Source organism: Anoplopoma fimbria, chromosome 16, assembly GCF_027596085.1.
Source record: "Anoplopoma fimbria isolate UVic2021 breed Golden Eagle Sablefish chromosome 16, Afim_UVic_2022, whole genome shotgun sequence".
NCBI lineage: Eukaryota > Metazoa > Chordata > Actinopteri > Perciformes > Anoplopomatidae > Anoplopoma > Anoplopoma fimbria.
In genome coordinates, this window is record NC_072464.1 from 26304356 (window position 1) to 26327080 (window position 22725).

The 22725-nt window shown below is 42.4% G+C and overlaps 2 protein-coding genes across 2 annotated transcripts in view; both read left to right on the forward strand.

The window, feature by feature from the left end:
• Nucleotides 1-1520, forward strand: part of LOC129104234 (uncharacterized) — a 15459-nt gene extending 13939 nt beyond the window's left edge. Inside the window, exons 3-4 of the mRNA XM_054614810.1 lie at nt 449-1132; nt 1163-1520. Coding sequence (XP_054470785.1) covers nt 449-1132; nt 1163-1172 — 694 coding nt within the window. The 3' untranslated portion in view covers nt 1173-1520. The remainder of the gene's footprint in view (nt 1-448; nt 1133-1162) is intronic.
• Nucleotides 1521-1527: 7 nt separating this feature from the next.
• Nucleotides 1528-20653, forward strand: LOC129104573 (activin receptor type-2A-like). Its single transcript, XM_054615307.1, is given in 12 exon segments — nt 1528-1911; nt 3094-3149; nt 3152-3342; nt 7011-7126; nt 8434-8588; nt 11382-11525; nt 12001-12144; nt 15005-15150; nt 15239-15353; nt 16871-17009; nt 17207-17337; nt 17874-20653. Coding segments are annotated over 12 exon segments (1587 nt in total). The 5' UTR covers nt 1528-1856; the 3' UTR covers nt 18069-20653.
• Nucleotides 20654-22725: the final 2072 nt, after the last annotated feature.

Sequence of the window (22725 nt, forward strand, 5' to 3'; positions counted from 1 at the left end):
CAGAGGACCTGGTCTGGAGGAGTCTCTGTGATGTGGGTCAGGGGTCAGGAGGAGTCTCTGTGATGTGGGTCAGGGGTCAGGAGGAGTCTCTGTGATGTGGGTCAGGGGTCAGGAGGAGGCGGGGCTTCTCTGTCGCGCCGTGCTGCGTCATGACGTCAGGTCACGTGCTCCTCTCACGGCCTGCTGAGGAACAACAACAATAATCTGTCCGCCATCTTTGTTCGCTCAGAGAGGAGGACGGAGAGGAACAGCCCAGACCCTGTCCAGTCCCGGGTCATTACCGGGTCATTACCGGGTCATTACCGGGGCTCCTCATCAGGAGCAGCAGGAGCAGCAGCAGCAGCAGGAGGAGGAGGAGGAGGTCTCGTTAGGAGGAGAACCAGACGGAGCTAAGCTAACAGCTAGCCGAGCAGCTAGCTGTCCTCTGACCGAGCTGCGGGTTAACCAGTACCACCAGTACAGGACCACCCACCAGTACAGGACCACCAGTACCACCAGTACAGGACCACCAGTACAGGGACCACCAGTACAGGACCACCAGTACAGGACCACCAGTACAGGACCACCAGTACAGGACCACCAGGACCACCAGTACAGGACCACCAGTACAGGACCACCAGTACCACCAGTACCAGGACCACCAGTACAGGACCACCAGTACAGGACCACCAGTACCACCAGTACCACCAGTACAGGACCACCAGTACAGGACCACCAGTACCACCAGTACAGGACCACCAGTACAGGACCACCAGTACAGGACCACCAGTACAGGACCAGTACCACCAGTACAGGACCACCAGTACCACCAGTACAGGACCAGTACCACCAGTACAGGACCACCAGTACAGTACCACCAGTACAGGACCAGTACCACCAGTACAGGACCACCAGTACAGTACCACCAGTACAGGACCAGTACCACCAGTACAGGACCACCAGTACAGGACCAGTACCACCAGTACAGGACCACCAGTACCACCAGTACCACCAGTACAGGACCACCAGGACCACCAGTACAGGACCACCAGTACCACCAGTACCACCAGTACAGGACCGGGTCCCTGTTCTACCCGCTAACTTGCTGTAAAACTGGGGTTCAGGTTAGTGTGACGAAGAGGAGGAGGAGGAGGTAGCGGGGTAAGAGGAGGAAGAGGAAGAGGAGGAGGTAGCGGGGTAAGAGGAGGAAGAGGAAGAGGAGGAGGTAGCGGGGTAAGAGGAGGAGGGGGTAGCGGGGTAAGAGGAGGAAGAGGAGGAGGTAGCGGGGTAAGAGGAGGAAGAGGAGGAGGAGGAGGTAGCGGGGTAAGAGGAGGCTGTTCTCTGTTCTGGACTGATCACTGCTGATGACTTCACTGACGTCCAGAGAACCAGGACCTTCAGCTGCATCTGATCCCGATGAAGACCGTAGGTCCTCACACAGACGGTTAAACCCGCCTGTCCTCACACAGACGGTTAAACCCGCCTGTCCTCACACAGACGGTTAAACCCGCCTGTCCTCACACGGTTAAACCCGCCTGTCCTCACAGAGACGGTTAAACCCGCCTGTCTGTCCTCACACAGACGGTTAAACCCGCCTGTCCTCACACAGACGGTTAAACCCGCCTGTCCTCACACAGACGGTTAAACCCGCCTGTCCTCACACAGACGGTTAAACCCGCCTGTCCTCACACAGACGGTTAAACCCGCCTGTCCTCACACAGACGGTTAAACCCGCCTGTCCTCACAGATATGTTTGGACCGGGACATGTTGCCGGTACTCGGTGTCCCCCATCAGCTTCACAGCTAGTTTAAAGGGACGATAATCCGTGTTGTGTTCAAATTCAATCAGATAAAGGAGTTGTGTCTCTGGATCCACGATGGGACCAGCGACCAAACTGGCCTTCAGTGTTTTCCTCATCTCCTGCTCCTCAGGTGAGTCTACCTGGCGGTACACAATCAACATGTACAGTACTCCCACTGACAGTACTCCCACTGACAGTACTGCAGTACTCCCACTGACAGTACTGCAGTACTCCCACTGACAGTACTCCCACTGACAGTACTGCAGTACTCCCACTGACAGTACTCCCACTGACAGTACTACAGTACTCCCACTGCAGTACTCCCACTGACAGTACTCCCACTGACAGTACTGCAGTACTCCCACTGCCAGTACTCCCACTGAGAGTCCTGCAGTAATGTACTTGTACCGATTAGATGGGAACCTTTCAGGGACCTCTCAGTAGTAGTAGTAGTATTTATGGATCCGTTTCTCTCCAACATCAGATTATTAGTTTAGTTGATCAAATGTGTTCATTTAACATTTTAAATGTGAAAGTAATGATGATCTTTATTATCCATAATCAATATATTCTGGATGAATGGATTGGTCCCCGTAGAGATTAAAATGTCTCGATACTCTACTGTTACAGAAACCTGAATAAATAGAAATCAGTTTGATAAGCAGAAACCTCACTTCAAATGAATCTTCTACCTTTTCAAGAGAACACAAGGGGAGACTTGTCATTAACACTCAAACCATTGACGCATAAACTCACATTTTTCAACATTTATAGACATTTAAAGGTTATTGTGAATTGAGTGGAGATGGTTGGTAATAAGAGGAAGTGGGTCCCCAGAAGAGAAGCCTGGGAAACAATGGGCTAATTGAATAATCAATTAATGCCGAAGCAGAGACAGGTGAAGACTAATTGTTCCAGCTGTGACAAGTTTTTATCTTTAACTGAAAATATTTGTTCATTAGTTGAACGATCCAATAAATAATCAGTTCTTGGCTGACAATTCTGTTTTATATCTCAGTTAACTGAATGAACATGTAAACAAGACATATATCAATTTAGGAATAAATTACTATAATTTATAACATTTTGATCAAATAATCAATAATATAACAACAGAGAGAAATGGGTTATTATTTATTGATGAAAAACTTATTTATACATTTGAACAAATCAATTAGTTTAATTTATCCTTTGTCAATAACATGTTTTGATGTTAAAGTGATCAAGTGATGCAACATGTGACCGATCCATTCATCTTGATATTGATCATGCTCCCACCTGGCTGCTGACATTGATTTCTCCCCTGACGCAGGTGCCATCCTGGGCCGCTCAGACACTGACAAGTGCGTCCACTACAACTACAACCCTCCTCCTCCTCCTCCTCCTCCTCCTCCTCCTCCTCCTCGGTGTTGCAGGGTCGGGGGAACATCAGTGGGGTGGTCTCCTGCCCTGGAGATAAAGATAAGAGACTTCACTGCTTCGCCACCTGGAAGAATGTATCTGGAGTGGTTCAGGTGGTCAAACAGGGCTGCTGGCTGGACGACATCAACTGTTACGACAAGTAAGTGATGACAGAGTCGCTCTCTGATTAGGGATGCTAAATTGGAATTTGTCCTCTGACCGATAGCGACCCTCGTTAAACGTTCATTAACTGTTAACCGAAAGGATTAGTGCCTCGCATTCAGCGGTGCTGTGGTTGAAGTAGGTCCATGACACCTTGAACCAATAACGACTGCATCGCACCTGTCCTTCACGATTAGTGTGAGGACACTTTACTCATCAGGTGCAGTGATACGACTGGAATACGACTACGTACCTACAGACAGATGGGATACGACTACGTACCTACAGACAGCTGGGACACGACTACGTACCTACAGACAGCTGGTATACGACTACGTACCTACAGACAGCTGGTATACGACTACGTACCTACAGACAGCTGGTATACGACTACGTACCTACAGACAGCTGGTATACAACTACGTACCTACAGACAGCTGGGACACGACTACGTACCTACAGACAGCTGGGACACGACTACGTACCTACAGACAGCTGGGACACGACTACGTACCTACAGACAGCTGGGACACGACTACGTACCTACAGACAGCTGGTATACGACTACGTACCTACAGACAGCTGGTATACGACTACGTACCTACAGACAGCTGGTATACGACTACGTACCTACAGACAGCTGGTATACGACTACGTACCTACAGACAGCTGGTATACGACTACGTACCTACAGACAGCTGGGACATGACTACGTACCTACAGACAGCTGGTATACGACGTACCTACAGACAGCTACCTACAGACAGCTGGTATACGACTACGTACCTACAGACAGCTGGTATACGACTACGTACCTACAGACAGCTGGTATACGACTACGTACCTACAGACAGCTGGTATACTGGTACCTACAGACAGCTGGTATGACTACGTACCTACAGACAGCTGGTACACGACTACGTACCTACAGACAGCTGGTATACGACTACGTACCTACAGACAGCTGGTATACGACTACGTACCTACAGACAGCTGGGACATGACTACGTACCTACAGACAGCTGGGATACGACTACGTACCTACAGACAGCTGGGACACGACTACGTACCTACAGACAGCTGGTATACGACTACGTACCTACAGACAGCTGGTATACGACTACGTACCTACAGACAGCTGGGACATGACTACGTACCTACAGACAGCTGGAATACGACTACGTACCTACAGACAGCTGGTATACGACTACGTACCTACAGACAGCCGGGACATGACTACGTACCTACAGACAGCCGGTATACGACTACGTACCTACAGACAGCTGGGTACCTACAGACAGCTGGGACTACGTACCTACAGACAGCTGGGTACCTACGACTACGTACCTACAGACAGCTGGAATACGACTACGTACCTACAGACAGCCGGGACACGACTACGTACCTACAGACAGCTGGTATACGACTACGTACCTACAGACAGCTGGTATACGACTACGTACCTACAGACAGCTGGGACACGACTACGTACCTACATACTTCCTAATCACAGACAGGTGGGTTTAGACTACGTAACCACAGACAGATGGTCTTCGACTATGTAACGACAGACAGATGGTCTTAGACTACCTAATCACGGACAGATGGGTTTAGACTACCTAATCACAGACAGATGGGTTTAGACTACCTAATCACAGACAGATGGGTTTAGATTACCTAACCACAGACGGATGGTCTTAGACTACGTAACCACAGACGGATGGTCTTAGACCACAGACAGATGGTCTTAGACTACGTAGACAGATGGTCTTACAGACAGATGGTCTTAGACTACGTAACCACGGACAGGTGGTCTTAGACTACGTAACCACAGACAGATGGTCTTAGACTACCTAATCACAGACAGATGGTCTTAGACTACGTAACCACGGACAGATGGTCTTAGACTACGTAACCACAGACAGATGGTCTTAGACTACGTAACCACGGACAGATGGTCTTAGACTACGTAACCACAGACAGATGGTCTTAGACTACGTAACCACAGACAGATGGTCTTAGACTACCTAATCACAGACAGATGGTCTTAGACTACCTAATCACAGACAGATGGGTTTAGACTACCTAATCACAGACAGATGGGTTTAGACTACCTAATCACAGACAGATGGGTTTAGATTACCTAATCACGGACAGATGGTCTTAGACTACCTAATCACAGACAGATGGGTTTAGACTACCTAATCACAGACAGATGGGTTTAGATTACCTAATCACAGACAGATGGGTTTAGATTACCTAACCACAGACGGATGGTCTTAGACTACGTAACCACAGACGGATGGTCTTAGACTACGTAACGACGGACAGATGGTCTTAAACTACCTAATCACAGACAGATGGTCTTAGACTACGTAACCACGGACAGATGGTCTTAGACTACGTAACCACAGACAGATGGTCTTAGACTACGTAACCACAGACAGATGGTCTTAGACTACCTAATCACAGACAGATGGTCTTAGACTACGTAACCACAGACAGATGGTCTTAGACTACGTAACCACAGACAGATGGTCTTAGACTACGTAACCACAGACAGATGGTCTTAGACTACGTAACCACAGACAGATGGTCTTAGACTACGTAACCACAGACAGATGGTCTTAGACTACGTAACCACAGACAGATGGTCTTAGACTACCTAATCACAGACAGATGGTCTTAGACTACCTAATCACAGACAGATGGGTTTAGACTACCTAATCACAGACAGATGGGTTTAGATTACCTAATCACGGACAGATGGTCTTAGACTACAGACTAGATCACAGACAGATGGGTTTAGACTACCTAATCACAGACAGATGGGTTTAGATTACCTAATCACGGACAGATGGTCTTAGACTACCTAATCACAGACAGATGGGTTTAGACTACCTAATCACAGACAGATGGGTTTAGATAATACAGACAGATGGGTTTAATCACAGACAGATGGTTTTAGACTACCTAATCACAGACAGATGGGTTTAGATTACCTAACCACAGACGGATGGTCTTAGACTACGTAACCACAGACGGATGGTCTTAGACTACGTAACCACAGACAGATGGTCTTAGACTACGTAACCACAGACAGATGGTCTTAGACTACGTAACCACAGACAGATGGTCTTAGACTACGTAACCACGGACGGATGGTCTTAGACTACGTAACCACAGACAGATGGTCTTAGACTACGTAACCACAGACAGATGGTCTTAGACTACCTAATCACAGACAGATGGTCTTAGACTACGTAACCACGGACGGATGGTCTTAGACTACGTAACCACAGACAGATGGTCTTAGACTACGTAACCACAGACAGATGGTCTTAGACTACCTAATCACAGACAGATGGTCTTAGACTACGTAACCACGGACAGATGGTCTTAGACTACGTAACCACAGACAGATGGTCTTAGACTACCTAATCACAGACAGATGGTCTTAGACTACCTAATCACAGACAGATGGTCTTAGACTACGTAACCACAGACAGATGGTCTTAGACTACGTAACCACAGACAAACTAAGTCTAGATATTGTTAGCAACACAGTGGAGAGTCTCTGGTTCCAGATCTGTAGAAACCAGGATCAGACTCTGGAAGACTGAGAGTCTTCATGTCTCTCTGAATCCGGTTCTTCTTCTTCTACAGGAGTGAATGTGTGGAGAAGAAAGATGCTCCTGAAGTCTTCTTCTGCTGCTGTGAAGGAAGTTTGTGCAACGACAAGTTCTTCTACAGCCCCAACAGCAGCCAGCCGCAGATACCAAGTAGGTGACGTGTGTGTGTGTGTGTGTGTGTGTGTGTGTGTGTGTGTGTGTGTGTGTGTGTGTGTGTGTGTGTGTGTGTGTGTGTGCGTGTGTGCGTGTGCGTGGGTGGCTGTGGCGTAGTGGAGAGCAAGGTAGTTCTCCAATCAGAGGGTCGGTGGTTCGATACCCGGCTTTGGCAGTCGATGTGTCCTTGGGCAAGACACTTAACCCCAAGTTGCTCCTGAAGGCCATCGGTGTGGACTGATGATGAATGTTAGTTAGAGTCTGATGGTGGCACCTTGATGGTAGCCTGTCATCAGTGTGTGAATGGGTGAATGATATGTAATATACTACTGACTGTAAGTCGCTTTGGAGAAAAGCGTCTGCTAAATGACTGTAATGTAATGTGTGATCAGCTTGAAGAGGTCACTGTTTGCAGGGGGTTGTGGGTATTGAAGAGGTCACTGTTTGCAGGGGGTTGTGGGTATTGTTATTGATAATGAGGAGATCATTGATACCAGTGGTGGAAACCAGATAAGCACATTTACTCATAACATTACTACTCACCCTACTACTACTTACTCATTATTTTGAGGTACTTATACCTCACTTGAATATTTCAGTTTTGCTACTTCTGCTGCACTAAAGTGTTTTAATAATATATAATTCAATAAAATAAACTTTTAAAGATAAAGATTTGACTGATCAGGATGAACTAACTGGTCATCTTCACCATTAAACTTTGTTATTTTTATTATTAAACATAGTAATTACCATTACGGTGCTGATCACATGTAAATGCATCTTATCCACAGCTCTTATAGTACTGCTCATAAAATATTACTTTGAAAATATTACATAATTTTAAGACTAAATATTGTTATTCTCATAGCATTTGTATTGAATTACAATTGTATTAATATTCTAAGACTCAAGTCATAATATATTACTTTATAAATGTATATTTTGTATTTACTGTATAATTTTATCTTTTTTTCTCATAAACCTCTTTGGTGTTTTTGACTTAATATAATTTCTCATAACATCAAATATGATAAGTGATAATTGTATATATTTTAAGACTTAAAATTATAGTTATTTTCATAAAGCTAATTTTCCTGTGATTGTATGATTAGTATGACTTTTTGTGTATATTTTTTCCAAAGTGTCAAAGCTTTCAGACGTTTCATTCACTCAGGTCTTTTCTCATGATCTGACTTTCCTCTTATTGTACAGTTAAATGGACTTCCATTGCTCCTCACCATGTTATTATGTCACTGTGACTTCTATAAGTTGACTTTCATCTTTTCCCTCTCCATGTGCCGTAGCGACCAACAAACCAGTGCCTTCCAAGACCCCGGTGCTGACCACTCTGATGTACTCACTGGTTCCCATCATGGTCGTCACCGCCATCGTCCTCTTCTCCGTCTGGATGTACCGACACCACAAACTGGCCTACCCACCGGTCCTGGTGCCCACCCAGGTGAGACAGACAGACAGACAGACAGACAGACAGACAGACAGACAGACAGACAGACAGACAGACAGACAGACAGACAGACAGACAGACAGACAGACACACACACACACACACACACACACACACAGGAGTAGCAATGCGCTGCTGTGGACGGACTTCAGACAGCTGATATATAATGAATCGGTATCAGTACATCTAGAATATTCTCACCTCTGTACTTTGCTGTCAGACATTCCTCTGTTTGGGAACTGAAGCCTCTCTCTTCTCTCTTCAGAAACACCAGACCTCTTTGACAAAAGCAGAAGTTTGACCTGTCAGAACAGGTGTACCGCCGCCTCGATTAGTTGTTTTTGTTGGTGTTATTTTGTGTCTTTTAAGTCACACATAACGCACACTAACTGGTGGAGGCAGCAGTACTTTTTACACACCCATGTCAAACATCAAAACTCTTCTTCTAACTGTTTATAAAGAGAACCAGGGTTCTGTGTTGGTTTAAATTAGGAGCTACTGTGTCTGTCATGGATCAGTTAAAGGTGTTCACACATAAACACAACGTTCATCACTATGCAGATGATACACAACTATGTGTCCCTGTCCAGGAAGTGTGTCCTCACCACACTTCTATGAGTGAATGCTCATTTTATTTCAGTTCATTCTTAAAGATAAAACAGTGAATAAGTCATGTGTTGATTCCTTTTGATGCTAAAGATGATCTGAGCGCACTTTGTGTGTTTTAAGTTGGATGCAGACTTTAGTTTCCACTAAGATCAAATCTCCTTTTTACCACTAAAGAGCTATGAGAGGCTGCCGACCAGAACCAGACCCGCAGAGACCTTTACCTGTTCTAATAACCTGTCTCACGCAACAAATAATTATCATTTGATGTTGATCTATCAAGCTATTCAAATGTTTAGCCTTCTGAATCAAATGAAGGTAAACTCTCAGATCAAGTGAATTAGCCTTTTCTTTGTATTCCTGTTCTTCTTCTTCTTCTTCTTCTTCTTCTTCTTCTTCTTCTTCTTCTTCTTCTTCTTCTTCTTCTTCTTCTTCTCAGCACGCCTTTCATATAATGATCGAGGTAAGAAGATCAAACGTCACTTTATTGTCCTTTTCTCTTCTTTTGGGTTTGTTATCCTCCTCCTGCCTGACTTTCTTTTAAAACACACTTGCTTTAATTTATTTTCCTGACACTTATTTTGTTTACATCCATTCCGTTTGTTGGTTGTTCATGTTGCTTTTGCCAGATGTTGTCTCCATGTATTGATCAGTAGATATGACTCCGACAGGAAGCATGTTGAGCTTCTGTGATCAGGGTTCACCTTTTACCTGCATATGTTTACTTTATGAGGTTGAGTCGTAGTCTCCAAGGTTACCTCTTTGTCTCTGAGGTTACACCTTAGGTTACCTCTTTGTCTCTGAGGTTACACCTTAGGTTACCTCTTTGTCTCTGAGGTTACACCTTAGGTTACCTCTTTGTCTCTGAGGTTAGATCTTAGGTTACCTCTTTGTCTCTGAGGTTAGATCTTAGGTTACCTCTTTGTCTCTGAGGTTACACCTTAGTTTGGAGACTGGAGACACATGCTAAGATTAGCGACACATGCTAAGGTATGGGCGGCTGTGGCGTAGTGGAGAGCAAGGTAGTTCTCCAATCAGAGGGTCGGTGGTTCGATACCCGGCTTCTTGTCGCTGTGTCCTTGGGCAAGACACTTAACCCCAAGTTGCTCCTGAAGGCCATCGGTGTGGACTGGATGTTGAATGTTAGTTAGAGTCTGATGGTGGCACCTTGATGGTAGCCTGTCATCAGTGTGTGAATGGGTGAATGATATGTAACATACTACTGACTGTAAGTCGCTTTGGAGAAAAGCATCTGCTAAATGACTGTAATGTAATGTAGTGTGATGTAATGTAAGCGACACATGCTAAGGTTAGCACGACAACCCGTTGTGAGTCAGTCACACTATGACCAGCGTTACTGGAACGGCGGAGCTTTCAGAGCCGCCTGCTGGATCCCGAGTGAAGACGAGGTGCTTTTGTGAGTGGAAACTCTCTCAACTTGGTAGTGCACCATCAGAGCCCCACAGGGTTTAACCCCTGAGGAGTTAGCATCACAGGGTTTAAACCCCTGATGAGTTAGCATGTCTGAGAAGCGTCTGTATGTATGAATGAATGAAGGGAACATTGATCACAGATCTCCTGTTCAGAATCTGAGAGGAACAAGAAGTTATCTGATGTAACTCCAGTTCTGTGACTCAGCTGAGCTTCACTCTGTGAATGAACGTATTTAAAAAACTTAGTGTGAATATAAACGGATCACCTCCATCACCTGTCTCATCTCCATCACCTGTCTCATCTCCATCACCTGTCTCATCTCCATCACCTGTCTCATCTCCATCACATGTCTCATCTCCAGTCTCTCATGTGGTCTACATGGTGGTGTTCTTATCTTCAGGATCAGAATCAGGGCTCCAGTCTATCATGTGGTCTACATGGTGGTGTTTTTATCTCCAGGATCAGAATCAGGGCTCCAGTCTATCATGTGGTCTACATGGTGGTGTTTTTATCTCCAGGATCAGAATCAGGGCTCCAGTCTCTCATGTGGTCTACATGGTGGTGTTTTTATCTCCAGGATCAGAATCAGGGCTCCAGTCTCTCATGTGGTCTACATGGTGGTGTTTTTATCTCCAGGATCAGAATCAGGGCTCCAGTCTCTCATGTGGTCTACATGGTGGTGTTCTTATCTCCAGGATCAGAATCAGGGCTCCAGTCTCTCATGTGGTCTACATGTTCTCGTTACAGGATCCTGGTCCTCTGCCCCCCTCCCCCATCCTGGGCCAGAAGCCACTGCAGTTACTGGAGGTCAAAGCCAGGGGGCGCTTCGGCTGTGTGTGGAAGGCTCAGCTACTCAGTGATTACGTCGCTGTCAAGATCTTCTCCATCCAGGTTTGTCCCAGTGGCTTCGAACGCACCGTCATCCGTCACCCAGTTTGAGCCGACGAACATGAAAGCAGACCGTTCTGTTTTAAGATCAGTGAGGATCCTGGTCCATGAGAGAAGCTCAGAAGGTTCTGCTGGTGTTCATCAGGGTTAGGGTTCCGTTCATAGAGAGCAGTGGAAGGTGGAGAACGTTCTCCTCCTCCAGCCTCCACTGCTGCATGATGTTCTCCTCAGCTGAGAATAGTTCATAGGGGGGGTGGAGACGCTCCATCAGTCATTAGGCTGTTCTTCTGCTTCACACCATGACCTCATGAAGTGATAATGATCCGGTGTATCCTGAGAGGACATTGATGACATAACTGATGCTGGTTTACTCTAGAGTATATATCTCTGTTGGATGAAGTGACCCTCTGGTCGGGTCGGTACCACGGAGTTGTGTGTCACTCAGCTCTTGACCTTTGACCTCTGTGTGGACCTTCAGGACAAGCAGTCGTGGCAGAACGAGTTTGAGATCTTCAGCCTGAATGGGATGAGACATGAGAACCTGCTGCGGTTCATCGGAGGGGAGAAGAGAGGCAGCGGTGTGGACCTGGAGCTGTGGCTCATCAGCGAGTACCACGACAAGGTACTGCACACGTTAATACATGAAATATATAATATATATATTATAAATATATACTATTAATATATACTACTACACCTGTTGGTATACATTAAAGAGAAACAAATACTCATTAATTAATATGAAGTAACATGTTATTACATACATGACATATATACTACTAATATATACTACTAATATATTCTAATATATACAGTGGATATAAAAAGTCTACACACCCCTGTTAGAATGCCAGGTTTTTTGTGATGTAAAAAAAGGAGACAAAGATATCATGTCTGAACTTTTTCCACCTTTAATGTGACCTATAACGTGAACAATTCAATTGAAAAACAAACTGAAATCTTTTAGGGGGAAAAATAAAAAATAAAAAACTTACAATAACCTGGTTGCATAAATATGCACACCCTTCAACTAATACTTTGTTGAAGCACCTTTTGATTTTATTACAGCTCTGTCTTTTTGGGTAGGAGTCTATTAGCATGGCACATCTTGACTTGGCAATATTTGCCCACTCTTCTTTGCAAAAGAGCTCCAAATCTGTCAGATTGCGAGGGCATCAGTTCACAGCCCTCTGCAGACCCCCACAGATGTTCAGTTGGGTTCAGGTCTGGGCTCTGGCTGGGCCGTTCCAAAACTTTAATCTTCTTCTGGTGAAGCCGTGCTTTTGTTGATTAGGGTGTATGCTTTGGGTCGTTGTCGTGCTGAAAGGTGAAATTCCTCTTCATCTTCAGCTTTCGGAAGCCTGAAGGTTTTGTGCCAAAATTGCCTGGTATTTGGAACTGTTCATATTCCCTCCACCCTGACTGAGGCCCCGGCTCCAGCTGAAGAAAAGCAGCCCGAAGCAGCTGCTGCCCCACCATGCTTCACTGTGGGAGTGGGACTAATCAAGGATTATCTTATCTTATCTTATGGTGTTCTTTGGGTGATGTGCAGTGTTGTTTTTGCGCCAAACATACCTTTTGGAATTATGGCCAAAAAGTTCAACCTTGGTGTCATCAGACCAGAGCACGTTTCCCCACAAGCTTCTGGGAGACTTCATGTAAGTTTTGGCAAAATGTAGCCGGGCTTCTTGGTAAGAAAAGGCTTCCGTCTTGCCCCCCCACCCCATAGCCCAAACATATGAAGAATACGGGAGATTGTTGTCACATGTAGTACACACATGTAGTACACACATGTAGTACACACATGTAGTACACACATGTAGTACACACATGTAGTACACACATGTAGTACACACATGTAGTAAACACATGTAGTAAACACATGTAGTAAACACATGTAGTACACACATGTAGTAAACACATGTAGTAAACACATGTAGTAAACACATGTAGTACACACATGTAGTACACACATGTAGTACACACATGTAGTACACACATGTAGTACACACATGTAGTACACACATGTAGTACACAGCCAGTACTTTAGTGTTGCTGGAGCCTCTTGGAAGCCTCCCTGACCAGTGTTCTTCTCGTCTTTTCATCAATGTTGGAGGGACGTCCAGTTCTTGGTCATGTCACTGTTGTGCCATATCTTCTCCACTTGATGATGGCTGTGTTCACTGTGTTCCATGGTGTATCTAATGCCTTCTCCTGGCTGATACCTTTCAACAATGAGGTACCTCTGGTGCTACCATGGCTTTTGCTGTAAGATGCAACTAAGAAAATGTCAGGAAAATCCTTCTAGAACAGCTGAACTTTATTTGGGATTAATCAGAGTCACTTTAAATGATGGCAGGTGAGTACTGACTACTATTTAACATGAGTTTGAATGTGATTGGTTAATTCTGAACACATCCACATCCCCAGTTATAAGAGGGTGTGCACACTTATGCAACCACATTATTTTACTTTTTTATTTTTATTTTTTTCCCCTAAAAGATTTCAGTTTGTTTTTCAATTGAATTGTTCACGTTATAGGTCACATTAAAGGTGGAAAGAGTTCTGACATGATTTAACTTGGTCTCATTTATTTACATCACAAAAACATGGCATTTTAACAGGGGTGTGTAGACTTTTTATATCCACTGTACTACTAATATATATATATATATAATATAATATATACTACTAATATATTCTACTAATATATACTACTATATATATAATCTACTACTATATATACTACTAATATATTCTACTAATATATACTACTAATATATTCTACTAATATATTCTACTAATATATACTACTAATATATTCTACTAATATATTCTACTAATATATTCTACTAATATATACTACTAATATATTCTACTAATATATACTACTAATATATTCTACTAATATATTCTACTAATATATTCTACTAATATATACTACTAATATATATTCTACTAATATATACTACTAATATATTCTACTAATATATACTACTAATATATTACTACTAATATATATACTACTACTAATATATTCTACTAATATATTCTACTAATATATTCTACTAATATATTCTACTAATATATACTACTAATGTATACTACACCTGTTAGTATACATTAAAGATAAACAAGTACTCATTAATTAATATGAAGTAACATGTTATCAGAATCATGGTTTATCTAGTTGAAACAAAACAATAATAATAATAATATAATAATATTAGTAATAATAATAATTATTATAATAATATAATAATAGTAGTAATAATAATATAATAATAATAATAATAAAGAAACATTATGAATTCTTAGATGAATAATTCATTAATATTGTGTCTCAGTTTTCAAAAGTATTCAGACTTTAGCATACGACTGTAGGTCTGATCTCTGATCAGTCTGATCTCTGATCAGTCTCCTCTGGTTGGCTCAGTGTGTCATGTGACAACATGAAGTCGTGTGACGTGTTCTGTCCTCAGGGCTCTCTGACTGACTACCTGAAGGCCAACGTCCTCTCCTGGTCTGAGCTGTGTGTCATCGCTCAGTCCATGTCCCGAGGTCTGGCCTACCTGCACGAGGACATACCGGGACACAAGGACGGACACAAACCGGCCATCGCACACAGGTACGCACGCACGCACGCACGCACGCACGCACGCACACACACACACACACACACAGAGAGAGAGGTCTCACTCTGTGTTTCCTTTCAGGGACTTTAAGAGTAAGAACGTGCTGCTGAAGTCCAACCTGACCGCCTGCATCGCTGACTTCGGCCTCGCTCTCAGGTTTGAGGCGGGGAAATCACCTGGAGACACACACGGACAGGTGAGCTCACCTGAGAATGCACAGCTGGTTCTCTCTGTCTGTCCTCAGTGTTATCAGCACAAGGTTGTCTTCAAACCACATGAAGAAGTCAATCAGAGTCAGTGAACAGTTCTCAATAACCTGAGGACACAGAGGTCAACATCACACCTCCACTAGGGACGCTATCTGTAAGGATCTTTAATGTGTCTTTAATGATATGTCTGTCTTTAATTATATGTCTTTAATGATATGTCTTTATTTCTTTAATGATATGTCTTTATGTCTTTAATTATATGTCTTTAATGATATGTCTTTATTTCTTTAATGATATGTCTTTATGTCTTTTTGTCTTTTTCTTTAATGATATCTTTATGTCTTTAATTATATGTCTTTAATGATATGTCTTTATTTCTTTAATTATATGTCTTTAATGATATGTCTTTATTTCTTTAATGATATGTCTTTATTTCTTTAATGATATGTCTTTATGTCTTTAATTATATGTCTTTAATGATATGTCTTTATTTCTTTAATATGTCTTTTGTCTTTAAATGATATGTCTTTTTTCTTTAAATATGTCTTTATTTCTTTGTCTTAAATGATATGTCTTTGTTTCTTTAATGATATGTCTTTATTTCTTTAATGATATGTCTTTATGTCTTTAATTATATGTCTTTAATGATATGTCTTTATTTCTTTAATTATATGTCTTTAATGATATGTCTTTATTTCTTTAATTATATGTCTTTAATGATATGTCTTTAATGATATGTCTTTAATATGTCTTTAAAGATATGTCTTTAATATGTCTTTATATATGTTTAATATGTCTGTCTTTAATGATATGTCTTTATGTCTTTAATGATATATGTCTTTAATGATGTGTCTTTATGTCTTTTTTATATGTCTTTATGTCTTTAATGATATGTCTTTATGTCTTTAATGATATGTCTTTATGTCTTTAAAGATATGTCTTTAATATGTCTTTAAAGATATGTCTTTAATATGTCTTTATGTCTTTAATATGTCTGTCTTAAATGATATGTCTTTGTGTCTTTAATGATATGTCTTTAATGATGTGTCTTTATGTCTTTAATGATGTGTCTTTAATGAGATGTCTTTAATGATATGTCTTTAATGATGTGTCTTTATGTCTTTAATGATGTGTCTTTAATGAGATGTCTTTAATGATATGTCTTTAATGATGTGTCTTTATGTCTTTAATGATGTGTCTTTAATGAGATGTCTTTAATGATATGTCTTTATGTCTTTTAATGATATGTCTTTATGTCTTTTAATGATATGTCTTTAATGATATGTTTTTATGTCTTCAATGTTCTCCTCCAGGGACACTGATGAGTTTAAAACGTTTATATGTTCATTCAAATGTTGAATATGATCTAATATGATCTATTAGCGTGTTTATTGCTGACTCTATTGTCCAGTAACAAGCTTCACCTTAATGAACCACATGGCAAACAGGTTGGGAACAACCCCTCAGGGTCCAGACTTTCAGACCACCTGTGTTTGTGTTCCAGGTGGGGACCAGGAGGTACATGGCCCCGGAGGTCCTGGAGGGGGCCATCAACTTCCAGAGGGACGCCTTCCTGAGGATCGACATGTACGCTGTGGGTCTGGTGCTGTGGGAGCTCGCCTCCCGCTGCAAAGCTGCTGACGGTAAGAGCACCCAGACCTGAGGGGGGACCGGGAGGAACCACCATCATCGGTCTGGATCCAACCCCCCCTCTCTGGACTCCCTTCTGTAATACACACATGTATAACCCTCTGTCTGACTCTGATTCAGGTCCAGTGGACTCTGTGTGTCTCTATGTGTCTGTTGTGGTCTCTGACGGTCCCCCTTCTCTCTGATCCAGGTCCGTTGGATGAGTACATGCTGCCGTTTGAGGAGGAGGTGGGTCAGCATCCGTCCCTAGAGGACATGCAGGAGGTGGTGGTCCATAAGAAGCTGAGACCGACTCTCAGAGAATGCTGGCAGAAACACACTGTGAGTCAGACTACATTACCCATCATACACCACGTAATGCCATTCCTACTGACAGGAAACATCATTACGTAAACAGGAACGCCAGTCTTGTGTGTTGTACTGACTAGTGTTGTACTGACTAGTGTTGTGTGTTGTACTGACTAGTGTTGTACTGACTAGTGTTGTACTGACTAGTGTTGTGTGTTGTACTGACTAGTGTTGTGTGTTGTACTGACTAGTGTTGTACTGACTAGTGTTGTGTGTTGTACTGACTAGTGTTGTGTGTTGTACTGACTAGTGTTGTGTGTTGTACTGACTAGTGTTGTGTGTTGTACTGACTAGTGTTGTGTGTTGTACTGACTAGTGTTGTACTGACTAGTGTTGTGTGTTGTACTGACTAGTGTTGTGTGTTGTACTGACCCGTGTTGTGTGTTGTAATGACCCGTGTTGTAATGACCCGTGTTGTAATGACCCGTGTTGTGTGTTGTAATCACCCGTGTTGTAATGACCCGTGTTGTGTGTTGTACTGACCCGTGTTGTGGTTTGGCGTCCCTCAGGGTTTGTCCGTTCTCTGTGAGACCATTGAGGAATGCTGGGATCACGAGGCTGAAGCTCGCCTGTCGGCCGGCTGCGTGGAGGAGCGGGCCGTTCAGATGCAGCGGCAGACGAGCATCACAGGGCCCGAGGAGGTCGTCACAGTTGTCACCATGGTAACCAATGTGGACTACCCGCCTAAGGAGTCGAGTCTATGACGAGGCCTAAGGACCAATCAGGACGGAGCAGGGACTCCTTTAGCGAACGGTGTCTTTCTCTAACCGCAGACTTCGGTCAGGTGACCCTCAGACGGTCAGGTGACTCTCAGACTGATGAGGACGGCATGGCAGAGAATCTCTCTCTCTGGAGGGTGAGCCACACTGATCTATGACATCCGTTCCTGTTTGTATTACAAAATAAAAGACTTCCTGGACAGACGAAGGGCGACTCCTGCTGCTCTTTGCTTCTCTGAATGATGCCAATAAGAAGCAGCTTCTGAATGTCTCTACTACTGCTGTGTCCCTGTATACACGTGTCTATGTGTATATATATGTGTGTGTGTGTGTGTGTGTGTGTGTATATATATATATATACATGTATATATGTATACACATATATACATGTACATATATATGGTGGACTGAGAGTTCCAGAGCAGAGTTTCATAATCAGGTTATTGATCTTTCTTTCCTTTAGTACGACGTCGTGCTGAGAAGAAACTGGAGTCGACACTGAGATATTTGGAAGATTGAACCGTTTAGAAGTCGTACAAGTTGAAAACCGTTAAATGGATTAATTATTGTTGAACACAAACATCTTTTTTTAAGTTCAACGTTGAATATTTTTAAACATCGTTTTCAGATATTTGACTCCTAAAACATCTGAGACGTTTGAGGAACTTCAGATGTTTGATTTCTGGCCTGGTTGAGCTTTTAAAGGAGGACTGCTGTCATTCTGCTGCACCAGACTCCATTAAGGAATCAGTCGATTTAGTGCAACGTTAATCAATAACTGTGATCACTAGGAGGAAAGCAGCATTCAGCTCCATAAAATATCTCTTTAAATAATAAAGAACTGTCACAAGACATGTGAAGACGTCATCATGGAAACCGTGGACACTTTTCACTGTTTTCTGATATTTGAACTAACGTATTCATTGATTAACTGAGAACATGGTTAGGATCAATAATGACACTAATCTCTTATGTTTCACTTCATTTCTTTGTGAGACTTATTTAGAAGATGAATCAAAAGGACAATCAAAACATGTTTTTAACTTTCATCTAATCTTCGTCGTCCAGTTTCTTCTCGTCAGAAACCAAAAGACCAGAATCGTTTATTGACCTGCTAATCAATAACACTAAAATATCAAATATGACCTTTAGAAAGTGAGACGCACTCGATCCTGTTTGGGTTTGCAGTGAATATTTACAGCATGCTTTTATTTTGTTATGTCTCCTGTTGGTTTCCTGTGTGACTTCCTGTTGATGGTTGGTTCTGATTCTTGGAAACGTTTCATCAATAATTCTATAATTCATTCACAGTTTCTATTTTTATTCATTTGTTGGAACAAGACGTGAACTTCTAAATTTAATCTGGAGAACGTAAAGAAAAATAATGAAGAGAAGAACCGGAGTCCTCACCGTGTTCCAGAAGAACCACAAACAGAGACGTTCAGGGACCTCCAGGAAACCAAAACACTTTCACCTTTTCACCTCACTGAAGGCCGCTTTTATAAAAAGTTCAGCAGAGCGTCCTCAAAGTTCTTCTTCTTCTTCTTCTTCTTGATCAGCTGTAGAGACAGCTGTTGATATTTGGACAGAAGAAGAAGTAATTTGTTCTTCTTCTGTCTTTATTTACAGTTTGTATCCAGGAAGCCAAAAGATGGAAATTAGACTTTCACAGTTTGTAAATATGAATGTTGATTTTAGCATGAGTTTGTTTTTAAAAGATCCTTTATGATGTTAATATGACGAACAGATTTAAGATGATGAAGATGATGGGAGCTATGTTGAAACTGACTGTGTGTGTGTGTGCGTGTGCGTGTGTGCGTGTGTGTGTGTGTGTGTGTGTGTGTGTGTTCACCTCTTTCATCATGACATCATCATGACATCATCGTCCTCCTGTTTTCATTTAAATGTTTTATTTCTGTTTATTTGGTTCTTTCATTTTTCAATGTTTTCTGTTTGGAAGCAAAAATCAAAAGTGAACAGAAATAAATAAATACATATGTGTGTGTTTATATATACAATTATTTTATAAATATATATATATAAAATAATTGTGAGAATAAATGATAAGAATGTTTTCTATGAAACGTGTCATTATTTTATTAATGACGCCTCCGCCTACATTAATAAATGTTGAAAACATGAATGTTGAAGATTTGAAGCTTCAAAAAACTTTCTTATAATTATTATTACTATAATTATTATTATAAAATGATTATGAAAATTATTATCATAGTTATAATTATGATAATAATAATAATTGCTGACTCAGTTGAACTTGGAGCTGCTGCTGTAAAGTGTCAGAGCTGAACTGAGGTCAGAGTTCAGCTTAAATACCACTTTATTCTGTTATTATTGTTTTTAAACCTGCTGGACTCTGGAGCTCATGTTTTCTGCACTGCAAAATAAGTCAATAAATATTTAATCCATAAAACAGCAGCAGTTTTAATGGAAGTTCAGAAGTTCGTTTTTGTTTCATTGATCTGGTCCCTGAACGCAGCGATGCGTTCACTGTCTGTGGGAGTTTTTAACACTTTGAGGGTATCTGTTGTTGAATATTGTACAGAAGGAAAATAAACTACAGTGACTTCTTCATCCTGTCGTCTCTTCTTCTGCTCTTCATCCTGTCGTTTCTTCTTCTGCTCTTCATCCTGTCGTCTCTTCTTCTGCTCTTCATCCTGTCGTCTCTTCTTCTTCTGCTCTTCATCCTGTCATCTCCTCTTCTTCTCCTTCTGCTCTTCATCCTGTCGTCTCTTCTTCTGCTCTTCATCCTGTCGTCTCTTCTTCTGCTCTTCATCCTGTCGTCTCCTCTTCTTCTTCTGCTCTTCATCCTGTCGTCTCCTCTTCTGCTCTTCATCCTGTCGTCTCCTCTTCTTCTTCTGCTCTTCATCCTGTCGTCTCCTCTTCTTCTGCTCTTCATCCTGTCGTCTCCTCTTCTTCTCCTTCTGCTCTTCATCCTGTCGTCTCTTCTTCTGCTCTTCATCCTGTCGTCTCTTCTTCTTCTGCTCTTCATCCTGTCATCTCCTCTTCTTCTCCTTCTGCTCTTCATCCTGTCGTCTCTTCTTCTGCTCTTCATCCTGTCGTCTCTTCTTCTGCTCTTCATCCTGTCGTCTCCTCTTCTTCTTCTGCTCTTCATCCTCTTCTTCTTCTGCTCTTCATCCTGTCGTCTCCTCTTCTGCTCTTCATCCTGTCGTCTCCTCTTCTTCTTCTGCTCTTCATCCTGTCGTCTCCTCTTCTTCTGCTCTTCATCCTGTCTTCTCCTCTTCATCCTGTCATCTCTTCTTCTGCTCTTCATCCTGTCGTCTCTTCTTCTGCTCTTCATCCTGTCGTCTCTTCTTCCTCTGCTCTTCATCCTGTCATCTCTTCTTCTGCTCTTCATCCTGTCGTCTTCTTCTTCTGCTCTTCATCCTGTCGTCTCTTCTTCTTCTGCTCTTCATCCTGTCATCTCTTCTTCTGCTCTTCATCCTGTCGTCTCTTCTTCTTCTTCTCTTCATCCTGTCGTCTCTTCTTCTTCTGCTCTTCATCCTGTCATCTCTTCTTCTGCTCTTCATCCTGTCGTCTCCTCTTCTTCTGCTCTTCATCCTGTCGTCTCTTCTTCTGCTCTTCATCCTGTCGTCTCTTCTTCTGCTCTTCATCCTGTCGTCTCTTCTTCTGCTCTTCATCCTTCATCCTGTCGTCTCCTCTTCTTCTGCTCTTCATCCTGTCGTCTCTTCTGCTCTTCATCCTGTCGTCTCCTCTTCTTCTGCTCTTCATCCTGTCATCTCTTCTTCTTCTGCTCTTCATCCTGTCGTCTCCTCTTCTTCTGCTCTTCATCCTGTCGTCTCCTCTTCTTCTGCTCTTCATCCTGTCGTCTCCTCTTCTTCTGCTCTTCATCCTGTCGTCTCCTCTTCTTCTGCTCTTCATCCTGTCGTCTCCTCTTCTTCTGCTCTTCATCCTGTCATCTCTTCTTCTGCTCTTCATCCTTCATCCTGTCGTCTCTTCTTCTTCTTGCCTAATAAAACCAGACCTTTTATATTTTAAAATGTGGAACCATCTCTATTAGAATTTAAAGTTGAGTTCATAGACACAGAAGTGTGAACGGATACAAAAACAAGGACACGCAGGTAAATGATCAATAAGATTTTAATGAAAAACAAAACAGAAATAGGAATGTGAAAAAAATAGGCCTTTTATTTTCATTCAAAGTCCGAAGGGGAAGCAGAAAACCAGTTCAGTACAAACCTACCACAAGGGGTAGTTCTCTCAGAGTTCTGTTATCGTTCTCTCAGAGTTCTATCATCGTTCTCTCAGAGTTCTGTTATCGTTCTCTCAGAGTTCTATCATCGTTCTCTCAGAGTTCTGTTATCGTTCTCTCAGAGTTCTATCATCGTTCTCTCAGAGTTCTATCATCGTTCTCTCAGAGTTCTGTTATCGTTCTCTCAGAGTTCTATCATCGTTCTCTCAGAGTTCTGTTATCGTTCTCTCAGAGTTCTCTGAGTTCTATCATCGTTCTCTCCGAGATCTATCATCGTTCTCTCAGTGTTCTGTTATCGTTCTCTCAGAGTTCTGTTATCGTTCTCTCAGAGTTCTGTTATCGTTCTCTCCGAGATCTATCATCGTTCTCTCAGAGTTCTATCATCGTTCTCTCAGAGTTCTGTTATCGTTC